The following is a 14,299-nucleotide window of genomic DNA, read 5'->3' on the forward strand; positions in this document are numbered from 1 at the left end:
AAGAGGCCCAGCGCTGCCCTGACTGAGGCGACGTGCGTCCCTCCGGGAGGGAGCGTGGTACGTGCCGCTGTGACAAGCCAGAATCTTACCTTAACGTACGCCCTGTGCCCAGGGTCACTCTACGGGACGCTGCACATACGCAGAGAAATAGAGCATGCTGCGATCCCTTTCTCATGCGTATCGATACGCAGTATCAACACACCGCTGTGCATGGAACAATGAAAATCCATTGACTTCAATAACTCCATTCACTGTGTATCGTGCAGCCATACAACGCACGCGTAATATGTGGTGAAAACACGATAGTGGACATGAACCCTTGAGCACATTATTTTCACACATGTAATAAGCAGTGTTAAAAGCCCATTGATTTTTATAGGGCTGCTCACACACCTACATTTTTTTTCACGCACTTATTACACATGTGAAAAATAAAACGCTGCATGTCCTATTTTGGTGCATAATACGTGCCAATATAGGCTGTGGAGATTTAGGGCGGCCGCAGATGAGCAGAAGCGCAAAAACGCTCGCTCCTGTGAAAAGTATTTGCACAGTGGAGTGTTTTTATGCTCCTGTGCCAGCGCAAATACTGACAGATTTACACAAGCACTGCTCATTCATACGGCGGTGGAATCACCTTCGCCCTGATTGAAAAGGCTAAGTAGCCTAATGAAGTGACGGTGTTTGCAGGTATGTGCATTTTTTTGTCCATACTCACAAGTACATATGCGCACATTTGCGCACCCCCATAAACTCCCATGGGGACCTCTGCTGCACAAATGCACACAAAAATAGAGCATGTTGCGTTATTTTTCGCTCAAGCTAAATACACGCGGGAAAAAGAATTATGAGAATGAACCCCTTGAAATTAATGGGTTTATTCGCTGCGTATTGTGTATGCAAAATTGCCCACGCAAATACGCCCGTGTGTGGCCACTATCAGCATGTGCAGCAAGCTTGTATCTACAGGCGTATTTGCTGTGTACTGTGTAGTTTATATGCCTGAAAAACATGTGCGTAATATGTGGGACGCGTACGCCTGTATGAGCCACTAGAAAGCATCCAACAAGGTGGCTCTGGTGTCCCTCCTCGCCCGTCTCACAATCCAGCCCACGGCACAACTGTGATAGACAAGTCTTCTACGCTTATCAAGCTCTACAAAGACTCTCCGCATGCTGAAGAGTTACGGGTGTCCGGGGGAGTGGCTTATGGCCCATCCAATAAACCGTCCTACAACTGAACCGCCCACTGGACTCCTAAACCCAAATGTAATTAGAGTTTTAGATCAATGACGAGTCCTATCCACCTGCTCGGCTCCTCCTGCTCTGTAACACACTTCTACCGATCTGACTGTATTGTCAGGATGTACTCATGAACATGACCGCACTACATCAATATTGTATATATGTTTTTACACTTTTAGGGGTGTCTAAAGCCATCCTTGAAGCAGCGGGTCCTCAAGTGAAGGAAGAATGTGAACATTTAGGTACGTCATAATGTCGGCTCGTCTCCTATAAGTGGGACATTCAGAGCCATAGTTATGAAAAGGGGGACATGGACAAGTGCCCAGGGCAACAGATTCAGGGACGGCACTTTGCAGAACTTCTATCTCTTTTACTAGAGTCGGTGTTAGTCGGATTGCGGGCACAGAGCTGGTCCTTATAGGGCTGCCGGGGCCCCGGCCATATCTGGGGGCTGAATTAATTTGATGGTCAAGCCTGCACTCTGAATTTATTCTCAAGTTGAGTCTGGGTTCTGCATTGTCTTAAAGGGTCACTCCAGTGAAAGCACATTTTTCCACCCCCCCCCCCCCCCAGTCAGTGTACAGCAAGTTAGGAAGAAGGGAGCCCCCTAGTGGCCAGCACTTCAAAGGAATTTTTCAGCACAAGAATGTCACTTTAGGTAAAGTAAATATCACTATGGATCGTTATCATGCTGTCTCTTATCCACGCTCTACAGTCTCCCCAGTGATAATTACTTTCACACAGGAGTGAGGATCGCTCAGTGAATGGGGGTGGAGCGGGCTGGAAGTTGCTGGCCCTCTCTAGCAGGCACAGAATCTCCAGGACACGTCTTGCACTGCTTCCTCTATCTTCTTGTAAAGTAGTCTAAAGGCTGAACATCACTCAGATCGCTGTCTAGCTTGCCATTCTCTCACTCTTAGTCCAGCTCCTAGAGTTCCTGCCCCACCACCTCTCTAACATCCCCTGTCCTTCAGACATTCCACCTGATCCCTGCAGCCAATCATAGGTAGTAGATAACATTCTATGGAGAAATACACAAAATGCAGTAATGTATGATGGCCAGTAGAGGTCACCCTTATACCGCCCAAGGAAACATCATTCAATGCAATGCTGCGATTGGTTCTCGAGCGCCGCGATTCAGCCAATCAGAGCCGGCACTCGATGAACCAATCACAGCATCACATTGAATGGCTGTGATTGGTTCATTGAGCGCCAGCCCTGATTGGTTCTTGAGAAACGTGGCTCAGCCAATCAGAGTAATAACTTGCTGGAGGCGGAATTTTCAAACCCCGTTACCAGCAAATAATACTCTGTTGGCGCTGATGACTGCACGTAAGCCTGCAGGAGCTCCTGAGAACAGCGGGAGGGACCCGGACTGCGCCTGCTAGGTGAGTATAAGATACCCCCCAAAAATAAGACCCTGTGCCTCTTTTGGGGCAAAAATTAATATAAGACAGGGTATTATTTTCAGAGAAACACGGTATATGGCACAGTTTCCAAGCAGAGAGCTGTGGAATCCCACAATGCACTTGCGCTCAGGAAGTACCCAACTGTTTTATGGTTAAGGTAGTAATTGTTTGGGCCTTAGATCAGAGTGCGTGACCTGAGCTGTACTTGAAGTGGGCATAGATAATGACATGGACACAACAGGGATTATCCAGAATGGGTGTTTACTCAGTGTAGGTCAACAAGCATGATGGTTACGGTCTCTCACAAATGCAATGATTCTATGTAGCGTAGGTTGGCTGTTATCAACAACACAGTCTCTACTTTAGACTCCAACTGCCATTTGCCGATAGCAACAGCAAAATGTCCTTATATAACCCAGCTCTTAAAGGGTCACTCCAGTGAAAACACATTTTTCTATCACTGTCCCCCTCACCTGATTGCCTGTCACACTCTGGAGGTCTCCTCTGTGTATTCCAGTCACTTTCCTGCAGTGCAGCCCCTAGTCTGATGTTTATCAAGCACCATCTTGAGAGTGAGATTTTTTACCTTCAGTTTCACATCAATCCCATCCTTCCTCACAGACTACGCTAAAGTAATACCATTTCTGCCTGCTGGGAGGCAGTTTAAGTATCATTACCTTCTGTATTCACCTAAATAAACTACAGGCCGTAAATATACAGTCAGGATGATGAACTGTGATCTCCTCTATTATACCTGCATGACAGGAGCTGTGTGATCGTCATCAGCAACTTCATCACACAGACTAAGAAACTGACTACAAACTGAATCAATAACCCCAAGTAGATCAGCTGGTTAGAATAGAGATCACGTGCCCATCTGAGGAGAAAGAGGCCGGGAGTCTCAGATAGAAAGAAGTAACTAACCATGATAACACTAGCTGACTTGTATAAACCGGGGGGAGAGGTGTGAAAGGAACGAATACAAAAATCCTCACTGGAGTGGCCCTTTAAGCCTAGATGAACAGACAGGACACGGCTCCAAATGTGCTAGGGTATCGAAGGCCTAAAGTGGGTTCCATTTGACTATTATAGCCTGTTGCTCCATCCAGGGTTTAGTGATTCAGATTAAACCCCAGGACACAAAGGCTGCGCCGTACTGAAGCGCAGAGTGAACGCGGCCTTATGTGTACTTTATAAAAAAGGGACCCTCTTACAAGAGGAAGCATATAGTGACAAGATGTGTAGAAGAAACCTCGTGTCCTCGTGTAGCTTAGCAGCGATAGATGACTGTAGACATCGGATCTGCGCTCCACGTCTTTTTACTATTTCGAAATACTTTTGTGTTTTTTAGCTAAACTCCCCAACGATGGCTACATTGTGACGTCATCCGGGAATCTGAAGTGCCACAAGATAATTCATCTAATCGAAGTGCGGCAACACAATATTGTTCCCTCAGTGAGGAAAGCTCTTAAAGCCTGCGATAAACAGAACATGGCGACCGTTAGTCTCCCATCAATGGGTACAGGTACTCCGAGTAATGTTGGTTTCAATCTCAAATGTTAATTTACTGTAATTACCTGTCAGACTGTAAAGGACCATTTAGACCCAATGATTCTCGCTCAAAACTCACCCAAAGCCATCTTTTAAACGAGATTCATTGGGTCTGAACGCACAGACATCGTGCAGTTTTCGTTAACGATTTGCTGAAAGCTGAAAGACAATGATAAGTCTTATCAGGACCCCGCTGAGTTCTCAGCAGGATACCGCTGATACTATTGTTTCAGCTAGTATCCCGCTCGGAGAACACAGCAGGAGTAGGCAGTAGACAGCGCTCCAGCTATCTTCTGTATACCCCACTCAGAGCGCTCAGCTGTATACCAGCTGAGTGCTCCGTGAACACAGCAGGAGTAGGCAGAAAACAGCGCTGCAGCTGTGTTCTGCATACCGCGCTCGGAGTGCTCAGCTATATACCACCTCCGAGAAGACAACAGCTGTATGCAGAAGATAGCGGTCCCGCTTGTCTTCTGCATACAGCGTGAGCCTTCATTTACACACTTAACGCAAACCCTGCCCGCACCCATACCTCCGCCCTCATTTACTAGCTGTAATTTCAGCTGGCTACTGTACATTAGTCTTGGGGATCGTTACTCCCACTGCGTCCGAGGACAAATGACATAAGGTAATGCCCCTTTCACCCTCCACAAGGTAATAATGACACCTTTATGCTTCCATTATTGTAATCATGCCTTTATTTGTACCCCATTGCACATGCCCCTCATGACTCCTGCTCCTGGCTCTTCTCTGGCGCTCAGGATATCAGAGGGAAGAGACTGAGCCACATAGTGCACGGAGGAAAATAAGCTACAGATAAATCAAGATGGTCACCTCGGAGACTTCCCAACTCTTCCGAGAGTCCTCGAGGTCTACCCTTTCCTCCAGGAGCCTCTTGAATGTTCCAGGAGAGTTGGCAAGTAAGCTTTATTTACAGCTCCAGTTCCAAAAAATTTGGAATGGCGTCTAAAATGTAAATAAATGTAAAGAAAAGAAGAATGCAATGATCTGGAAATCTCATCTAACCATATTTCAATCACAGTAGAACATATATCAGAGGGGGGGGGGCAGTTTTTCATTTCTTAAAAAAAAAAATAACTAATTGAAAAACTCATGGCAGCAACACATCTCACAAAAGTTGGGACAGGGGTAGCAGAAAGCTGGAAAAGTAAGTGGCACTAAGGGCAATTTTCTACTAAGTCACATGACTGTGTATAAAAAAAAGGATGTTAGAGAGGCCGAGTCTCTCAGAAAAAAAAGTCAGAGGTTCAGCAATCTGTGAAAATCTGCATCTAAAAACTGTGGAACAATTTCAGAAAAATGTTTCTCAATGTAAATTTGCGATGACTTTAAATATCCCACCATCTACAGTACATAATGTTGTTAGTTCTAAAGCCTGCATCTCTGATGGTCTGGGGTTGCATAAGTGTCTATGGCATGGGCAGTGCATACATCCTGAAAGGCACTACCAATGCTGAGCGATATATAGAGGTTGTAGAACAACATCTGCTCCATCCAGATACCACATCTCTTTCAGGGAAGGCCTTGGAAAATTCATTAAGACGATGCTAAACCACATACTGGACTCATCACAACCGCATGGTGCAACCAACCAGAGCAGAGCGAGGTGACAGCAAAGATAGTAGTCGCGGTGGCTCTGCTGCTTTGGCTCACCAGGTGGAAGGGCGGTGTGCAGTTGGAAAAATAATAAATTAGCTTTTGGTGCTAGCTGCAAAGTCGTGGTAAAGGTGGTAATTTGTCAGTTCATGACACCAGTCCGTATACAGGCCTGGACCTGTGCTGGACAAAATAATAATAAAAATTTGAAAATAAAATAAACATTTTCCTTTTCCCTGAAGTGTAGTGTGGTACCTCAGTGCAGATTTGGTGGTGGGAAGGGACTCTAGGAGGCAGGATGAACAATGAAAACATGAAACAATTTATTGCTTTAGAGAAAAAGGTTTTCCAACTTTTTTCCATACAATCAGCATTACTTTACTTCGAGGTAGACCTTACTTTAGGCAATTTGATTCAGTGCAAGCATGAAGTACATACATCCTATCTGAACACTGATGGGCTCTTTAACAGTAGATAACCACGGGAATCCTTTCTGTCCACTATGCTTAGCTCTCCTGTTTTTCTCTCTTTTCTGTTTCTTCTATTCTTTCAAGTATCAAGCTTCTCTTCTAGTGCATTACAGTTACTTTAGGTCCTTGCTGATTGTTTCAATTGTTTCTTTTCTCTAGCTTGCTGAAACTCTTCTTTTACTTTAGCTTATTTTACTTTCTCCATAGCTATCACACAACTTTAGGTACTCACACTTTCTTCTCCTTCTCACTGTCTCTCAACTCTTGCTCCTTCCTGTTAGCACTTCATCTCCTTTGCACTCTCTGGCTGTTCACTTGCTAGATTCCTCCCCTCTCCTTCATACTAATTCGTGCTAACCAACCCGTGGGGAGGATCTATCTACCAGTAGCAGGCTACCTATCTCCCGGCTACCTGACTCATTCCTCTAACTTAGGACTTATTCACACGAGCGTATTCCAATGCATCAGATAACACAGGCGTATTCCCACAGCGTAAAAGCACTTGGCCAGCAAATATAGCACCGGGCGCTTTTACGCTAGGCAGCAAGGATAGTTCTGGAACTATCTTTGTGCCCGGAATACGGCGGTTACTGCATGGTCTCCTATGGGAGCCAATGACAGCGGCTGGAGAAGGGAGGTGGGAGGGAGTTTAGTAGCGTGACTGCTAAACTCCCTCCTCCTTCTCTCCTCCACCCTCCTACCCTCCGGCTGTTTGCAATGGGAGGGAGCGGGACGGTGAGCCGCTAGAATCCTACATCAGACAAGAACGGGACAATATTCCTCTTCCAAAACTCCAGCAATTGGTCTCCTCACTTCCCAGAAGAGGGGAAGCTACACAATGGTAGACACGGCCCCGCCCCAACGTTTGTGAGATGTGTTGCTGCCATCAATTTCTAAATGAGTTATAATTGAAATGGAAAACCGTCTCCCCTCCCCCTCTGATATATTCTATTCCAAATCATCGCAATTTTTCTTTCCTTACATTTTTTTACATTTTACACAGCGGTCCAACATTTTTGGAATTGGGGTTGTACTTGTTCTGCATTGATGTTGGGCCATACATGAACCTGAGTGCTACAGCCAATCAGTGGCCTCAGTGGTCTTGTGCCTTTCTTGTAGACATCACCATTGAGGCTAGTGATTGACTGTGGTGGTCACATCTATGTACAGCATGTCATCACTGTAGACAAGTAAACAAAGACCGGAGCTCCGTCACTGGCGCGGAGTTACCGGGCGAATAATATAAACATTTTTCCTAGTTTTCCATGTATCTCATATATTTCACTGTAGCATTGATCGTATTGTCCCAAAAAGCATAAAACTCTTTTTCTTGTTTTGCACCTTTAAGGGGCAGCTGAGTTAAAAGCCGAAAGTTCTATAAGATTGATCGTTAAGGGTATAGAAGACTACCTGAGTGATCCTTCTGTAATGACCGTCATTTCTGAGATCGTCATTGTTGTTTTTGAACAAGAGATTTATGAAAAGTATCAAAAGTTCTTCCAGAATTACAAGGTAGGTGAATTAGCGCTCAGCAGTCATCATTTTTGGGAATGGCTTATAGGCTGCACTTGCAGAGGCGTGACAGGCCCCTTTAAATTGTAAGCTGTTACTGCTTCTGTACCGAAAAAAGCTTGGTCCGGTGTCGCCAGTAGAGTAAAATGTGATTGTTTCCCAGCAAAAGAAACCAAGTAATCTTGTAGATATGATAGCTTTTAATGGCTAACAAAAAATACATGATGTTACAGCGAGCTTTCCAACCCACGCAGAGTTCTGCTTCAGGCTACATTTAAGCCTGAAGCATAACCCTGTATCTGTGTCTGCCGCCGGTCCCATTGAAAGCAATGGGAGAAACTCTGCGATCCTGTGCCACAGCTGTGACAGCCGCACCTGAGAAACCATGGATCCCCTAAGTGATGCGAGGCTGGTGGGGAGCGTGATATCGGGGCGGGATTCATGGCCGCATATCACGCTCGCCCGTGTGAAGTTACCCTTTGGATGCTCTCACACAGCACCTTGGCAAAGAGCCGCAATTTCGGCCGCAGCTTCCTGATGCATTTTTAGCGCCCCTCATCATTGTGATGGGTGATGAGGTGCGCTAAACGGGAAAAAATAGAGCATAGAAGACCTGCAATTCTGCGCGGAAACAAAGTGCAATTATTTGCTGACAATCGTTGATGCGTTTGTTTTTCTGCACGGATTCACAGTGGATCGTCTGCAATGAAAAAACATTGCAAGCGGTGATTACGCATTCATGCTTCCTTTTATTCCTTTTTATATGTTAGAATCCGCATCCGTCTGCGATGTAATTGCGGATGTACTGCGATTCGTACACTCCCATAGAGATCAATGGAGCCCGTCCACATGGAGTCTGCACAAAAAATAGAGGATGCTGCAATTTGATTTTTCTGCACAAAAAACACAATTCGCATCCGCATGTCTGCTTAAAGTGGCAAACGTCAATGGCTTTCAATGGGCGAATATTACAGTGTTTCTTCCGTGTCGGTGCCGATCGCGGATTACGTAATAAAATCCTTTTCGTGTGCAGGCGGCCAAACGCAGGGGTGACAGCAGCCTAATAATGTCCCTAATTTTACATATTGTTGATAAACACGTCGCTCTGTTGGTATTTGTGTATAAACAAAGTTTGTGTTTAATTCAGACCAATTACCCGCACTTCTCCGCTTTTGGAAAAATGATAGAATTAATTAAAGGAGACATCACTCACCAGACAGCCGACTGCATCGTCAACCTGACAAACAAGACATTGAATCAGTCTTGTGGTAAGTAGTCTGTACACAGCATCACCTACATTGTGTAGAGCCGGCTGAAGAAAAAAAAAATATATATATATATAATGTGTGTGAAAGCCTTGACTGACTGACTCGCCACTAGTTCTCTAACTTTCCGATGTCGTACAAACATGAAATTTGGCAGAAGCATTCTTTGGGTCCTAAATAGAAAAAGAAAACTGGAAAATTCAATACTAAGTGCAAAAGCATTGCCACCCCTATGTAATGTACCTAATCTAATTCTCTAACTCCCCGTTGTTGTACAAACATGCAATTTGGCAGGAGCATTCTTTAGGTCCTAAATAGAAAAAGTAAAGGGGTCACAACTTGATTATTCAACGCTAATTGCAAAAGTAAGTGCACCCCTATGTAATGTAACTTCTCACTGTTGTACAAGCGTGAAATTTGGCGTGAGCATTCTTTAGGTCCTAAATGAGGAGAGTGGGAGGGGTGGCGCATTCTGCAGAGGGACATCTGTACATGCAGCCTGAGAAGAATCTAACGCTCCTCTATGCGTATACAGATTTTATTTCTCGGTTACTTTAAAGTAACCTTTACTTCATAAAATTTTACGTACAAACAACCTGTAAACAGCTGTATCAAATTAACTTGGGCGAGGCCGGGTATATCAGCTAGTACTGAACAATGAGGACATTTAATTTGTAAATAGACATTTGGCCACAAGCGGAGAGAATGTAATACTGGTTACACCTCATTGTCTCACCCATTTTTTATAATATATGTATGTTTATGCTGCATGGCTCCTTTATTAGCCCCCTATCTTATAGCGTTGGACTCCTTTGGCCTTCAGATCCGGAGCTATTCATCGTGGTGTAGATTCCACTTAGTGATTAAATCGTTCTGCAGGAATATCGGCCCCAGCGGACAGGAAGCTGCTTGTAGTTGCTGCAGATTAGATGGTGGTGCTGACATGTTCTGACCAGGTGACAGGAAGGGGTCATCGATTTATGCTGCTTGCGCCAAATTCTGACCTCCCATCAGCACAGGGCAACAGAAATCTGAATCCATCTGATCAGGAGATGGTTTTACGCTGATCAGTGATACAATTGTGGCGTCCCAGTGGAGGCAAGCCAGAATGTGAAACACAATGGCGCTGGAACTGGTCGCCTGCTGTTATACCATCCGTGCGGAGGAACGGCGTTAGTTGGAGCTCCAGCGTTGTATTCACCTGACTGTGTAGCCTGGTGGTCAGAACAATCCCTGACATCCTCCTCCTTCCGCCTGTGGGAGTTGTTGGGCGGACAGTGCAGCGGTCTCATCTCTGCACTGTCTACGCAACGGCTTCCACAGGTATCCGTGTGGGATATAAAGTCGGTCTCCAGACTCCTCGGGACCTGCCCTACGAGCACCACAACTTAGTTTGTATACTCATGGGTGGTGAAGGATTCCATAAGGACCAATCCCAATACAGTGTGCAGTAATGGTAAATACATACACGGTGTCTTATTATAGCCTATATGTTCTCACGTATCTAATCTCTGTCTTTACAGGCGTTTCTGGGGCGATACTGAGCGCTGCAGGGGACACCGTTAAGGAGGAATGCAAAGAAATTGGTATCTTTTTTTCTTGAATTTGAATATTAAGTTAGTTGGAAGTAGAATCAGATCTTGAGACTGTGTAAGATATATGTCTGTCGTGGGGAAGCTGATGATAGCAGTATGGGATGAACCATAAGGGTAGGGCCACACGAGGTGACATGGCTGTGGCCATCATGTTGCCAAAAATCACTGTAATTTGCGGCCTGTTTCACCAGGAAGACGGCTCGGCTATTATAGGTGGCAACTTTGTGGATGAAACAGACCTTTCCTAGCAAAATCCTTTGACCACTTAAAGGGGTATTCCAAACTTTTTATCTGATGACCTATGCCCTGGATAGGTCTTCGCTACTTGATGAATGGGGGTCCATCAACTACTCTTCCCAGCTTCCTCTGACCATGAAGACAGTGCAGCAGTCCGGACGATCAGCTGATGAATGGGGGTCCTGAGCGCTGGACCCCATCCATCAAATACTGATGACCTATCCAGGGTAGAGGTCCTCAGTTTGTAAAGACCGGAATACCCCTTTAACAGTCAATTTAAAAACCAGAGAGACTGCATGTCACCTCGGTTTTCATTACCTCTGCCCAATATGGAGCCGTCAGGGTGCACAGGTGGCGGGTGTGTTTCACCTCAATTGTTTGTTATCACATAATTTACGGCATGTGTAGCCGCACCCACGGATTTGTTCACCGCATTGTTAATATATATTTGATGTGATGCATAGAGAAGGGAACGTATGCGGAATTCAGCAGCACCCAACAATGTTATGATGTTATTATTGTTTGTTTCTGTCCCTTTAATAATGGTGAGTTTGCAAGTTTTGGTAATAAACACGTTGTAATGACAAAAAGCAACCACTGGGTGGGGTATGGCCAAAAGCACTGTGAAGTGGAAAGAGTGTGTGACCTTTGTTGTTCCCCTGCAAGCAGGGAAGTATGGCTGAAGTTCAATGGGAGAAGAGCGAGTGTTCTGTCTGTCTGTCTGGAGGAGCAGCGAATGGTCTATCTGTCTGTGGGAAACAGCGAGTGGTCTGTCTGTCTGGGAAACCAGCGAGTGGTCTGTCTGTCCGGGGAAACAGCGAGTGGTCTGTCTGTCCGGGGAAACAGCGAGTGGTCTGTCTGTCCGGAGAAACAGCGAGTGGTCTGTCTGTCCGGCGAAACAGCGAGTGGCCCGTCTGTCTGGGGAAGCAGCGAGGGGCCCGTCTGTCTGGGGAAGCAGCGAGGGGCCCGTCTGTCTGGGGAAACAGCGAGTGGCCCGTCTGTCTGGGGAAGCAGCGAGTGGCCCGTCTGTCTGGGGAAGCAGCGAGGGGCCCGTCTGTCTGGGGAAGCAGCGAGGGGCCCGTCTGTCTGGGGAAGCAGCGAGGGGCCCGTCTGTCTGGGGAAACAGCGAGTGGCCCGTCTGTCTGGGGAAACAGCGAGTGGTCTGTCTGTGTGGGAGAGCAGCGAGTGGTCTGTCTGGGGAAACAGCGAGTGGTCTATCTGTCTGGGGAAACAGCGAGTGGTCTGTCTGTCTGGGGAAACAGCGAGTGGTCTGTCTGTCTGGGGAAACAGCGAGTGGTCTGTCTGTCTGGGGAAACAGCGAGTGGTCTGTCTGGGGGTACAGAGAGTGGTCTATCTGTCTGGGGAAACAGCGAGTGGTCTGTCTGTCTGGGGAAACAGCGAGTGGTCTGTCTGTCTGGGGAAACAGCGAGTGGTCTGTCTGTCTGGGGAAACAGCGAGTGGTCTGTCTGTGTGGGAGAGCAGCGAGTGGTCTGTTTGGGGAAACAGCGAGTGGTCTGTCTGTCTGTCTGGGGAAACAGCGAGTGGTCTGTTTGTCTGGGGAAACAGCGAGTGGTCTGTCTGTGTGGGAGAGCAGCGAGTGGTCTGTCTGGGGAAACAGCGAGTGGTCTGTCTGTCTGGGGAAACAGCGAGTGGTCTGTCTGTCTGGGGAAACAGCGAGTGGTCTGTCTGTCTGGGGAAACAGCGAGTGGTCTGTCTGTCTGGGGAAACAGTGAGTGGTCTGTCTGGGGGTACAGAGAGTGGTCTATCTGTCTGGGGAAACAGCGAGTGGTCTGTCTGTCTGGGGAAACAGCGAGTGGTCTGTCTGTCTGGGGAAACAGCGAGTGGTCTGTCTGTGTGGGAGAGCAGCGAGTGGTCTGTCTGGGGAAACAGCGAGTGGTCTGTCTGTCTGTCTGGGGAAACAGCGAGTGGTCTGTTTGTCTGGGGAAATAGCGAGTGGTCTGTCTGTCTGGGGAAACAGTGAGTGGTCTGTCTGTCTGGGGAAACAGCGATTGGTCTGTCTGTCTGGGGAAACAGCAAGTGGTCTGTCTGTCTGGGGAAACAGCGAGTGGTCTGTCTGTCTGGGGGAACTGCGCATGGTCTGTCTGTCTGTATGGGGAAACAGCGAGTGGTCTGTCTGTCTGGGGAAACAGCGAGTGGTCTGTCTGTCTGGGGAAACAGCGAGTGGTCTGTCTGTGTGGGAGAGCAGCGAGTGGTCTGTCTGGGGAAACAGCGAGTGGTCTGTCTGTCTGTCTGGGGAAACAGCGAGTGGTCTGTTTGTCTGGGGAAATAGCGAGTGGTCTGTATGTCTGGGGAAACAGTGAGTGGTCTGTCTGTCTGGGGAAACAGCGATTGGTCTGTTTGTCTGGGGAAATAGCGAGTGGTCTGTCTGTCTGGGGAAACAGCGAGTGGTCTGTCTGTCTGGGGGAACAGCTAGTGGTCCGTCTGTCTGGGGGGACGGCGAGTGGTCCGTCTGTCTGGTGGGACGGCGAGTGGTCTGTCTGTCTGGGGGAACGGCGAGTGGTCCGTCTGTCTGGGGGAACGGCGAGTGGTCCGTCTGTCTGGGGGAACGGCGAGTGGTCCGTCTGTCTGGGGGAACGGCGAGTGGTCCGTTTGTCTGGGGGAGCGGCGAGTGGCCCGTCTGTCTGGGGGAACGGCGAGTGGCCCGTCTGTCTGAGGGAACGGCGAGTGGCCCGTCTGTCTGGGGGAACGGCGAGTGGCCCGTCTGTCTGGGGGAACGGCGAGTGGCCCGTCTGTCTGCGGGAATGACGAGTGGTCTGTCTGTCTGTGGGAACAGCGAGTGGTCTGTCTGTATGGGGGAGAGCAGCGAGTGGCCTGTCTGTGTGGGAGAGCAGCCAGTGGTCTGTCTGTGTGGGAGAGCAGCCAGTGGTCTGTATGAGCTGGAGATGGGATGCCTAAGGACTCATGCCCATGAGTAAAATGGGGAAAAGACAGCTCTGGAATACGAAGCTGTGGAAGGTTGTTGTATCCCTAGTGATTGCCAGCCATGTTCCGAGGGTCTGTCTGCAACTTACTAGAGGAGGTGTGCCTGGAAGTTGAGAAGAGTGAAGTATCTGCAGCATTTAGGTTGGAGTCTGGTTGTGATCAGTGAGGCCAGGAGTTGCTTCCACCAACCTGTACTGCACTATACCGCCTGAGTGAAAGTACTACCTGCTATTGTACCGCCTGAGTGAAAGTACTACCTGCTATTGTACCGCCTGAAGAGATTAAAGAAAAGTTTATTTACCAACAACACGTTGGCTCAGGTGTTTCCTTCAGCACCCGAGATGTGTTCCTATTGCCACACGAGGAGCCCTGACCAAGGAAGAACCCCTGACACGGCCCTCTGCTGCTGGGGTGTTACACACATACCCTCAGAGAAGAATACAACCTACATGCACT

General features: G+C 47.6%; 1 protein-coding gene across 2 annotated transcripts in view; it reads left to right on the forward strand.

Moving 5' to 3' along the window:
- The window catches only part of LOC136576150 (protein mono-ADP-ribosyltransferase PARP15-like), a 49,508-nt gene that overhangs the window by 16,352 nt on the left and 18,857 nt on the right, over positions 1–14,299 (forward strand). Inside the window, exons 4-8 of one of the 2 annotated variants that reach the window (XM_066575202.1) lie at positions 1,424–1,486; positions 4,005–4,178; positions 7,640–7,803; positions 8,951–9,071; positions 10,592–10,654. In XM_066575202.1, the coding sequence (XP_066431299.1) occupies positions 1,424–1,486; positions 4,005–4,178; positions 7,640–7,803; positions 8,951–9,071; positions 10,592–10,654 (585 nt within the window). The remainder of the gene's footprint in view (positions 1–1,423; positions 1,487–4,004; positions 4,179–7,639; positions 7,804–8,950; positions 9,072–10,591; positions 10,655–14,299) is intronic. The other variant, XM_066575203.1, reaches the window with a different exon arrangement.

This window comes from Eleutherodactylus coqui, chromosome 8, assembly GCF_035609145.1.
Source record: "Eleutherodactylus coqui strain aEleCoq1 chromosome 8, aEleCoq1.hap1, whole genome shotgun sequence".
Classification (NCBI taxonomy): Eukaryota; Metazoa; Chordata; class Amphibia; order Anura; family Eleutherodactylidae; genus Eleutherodactylus; species Eleutherodactylus coqui.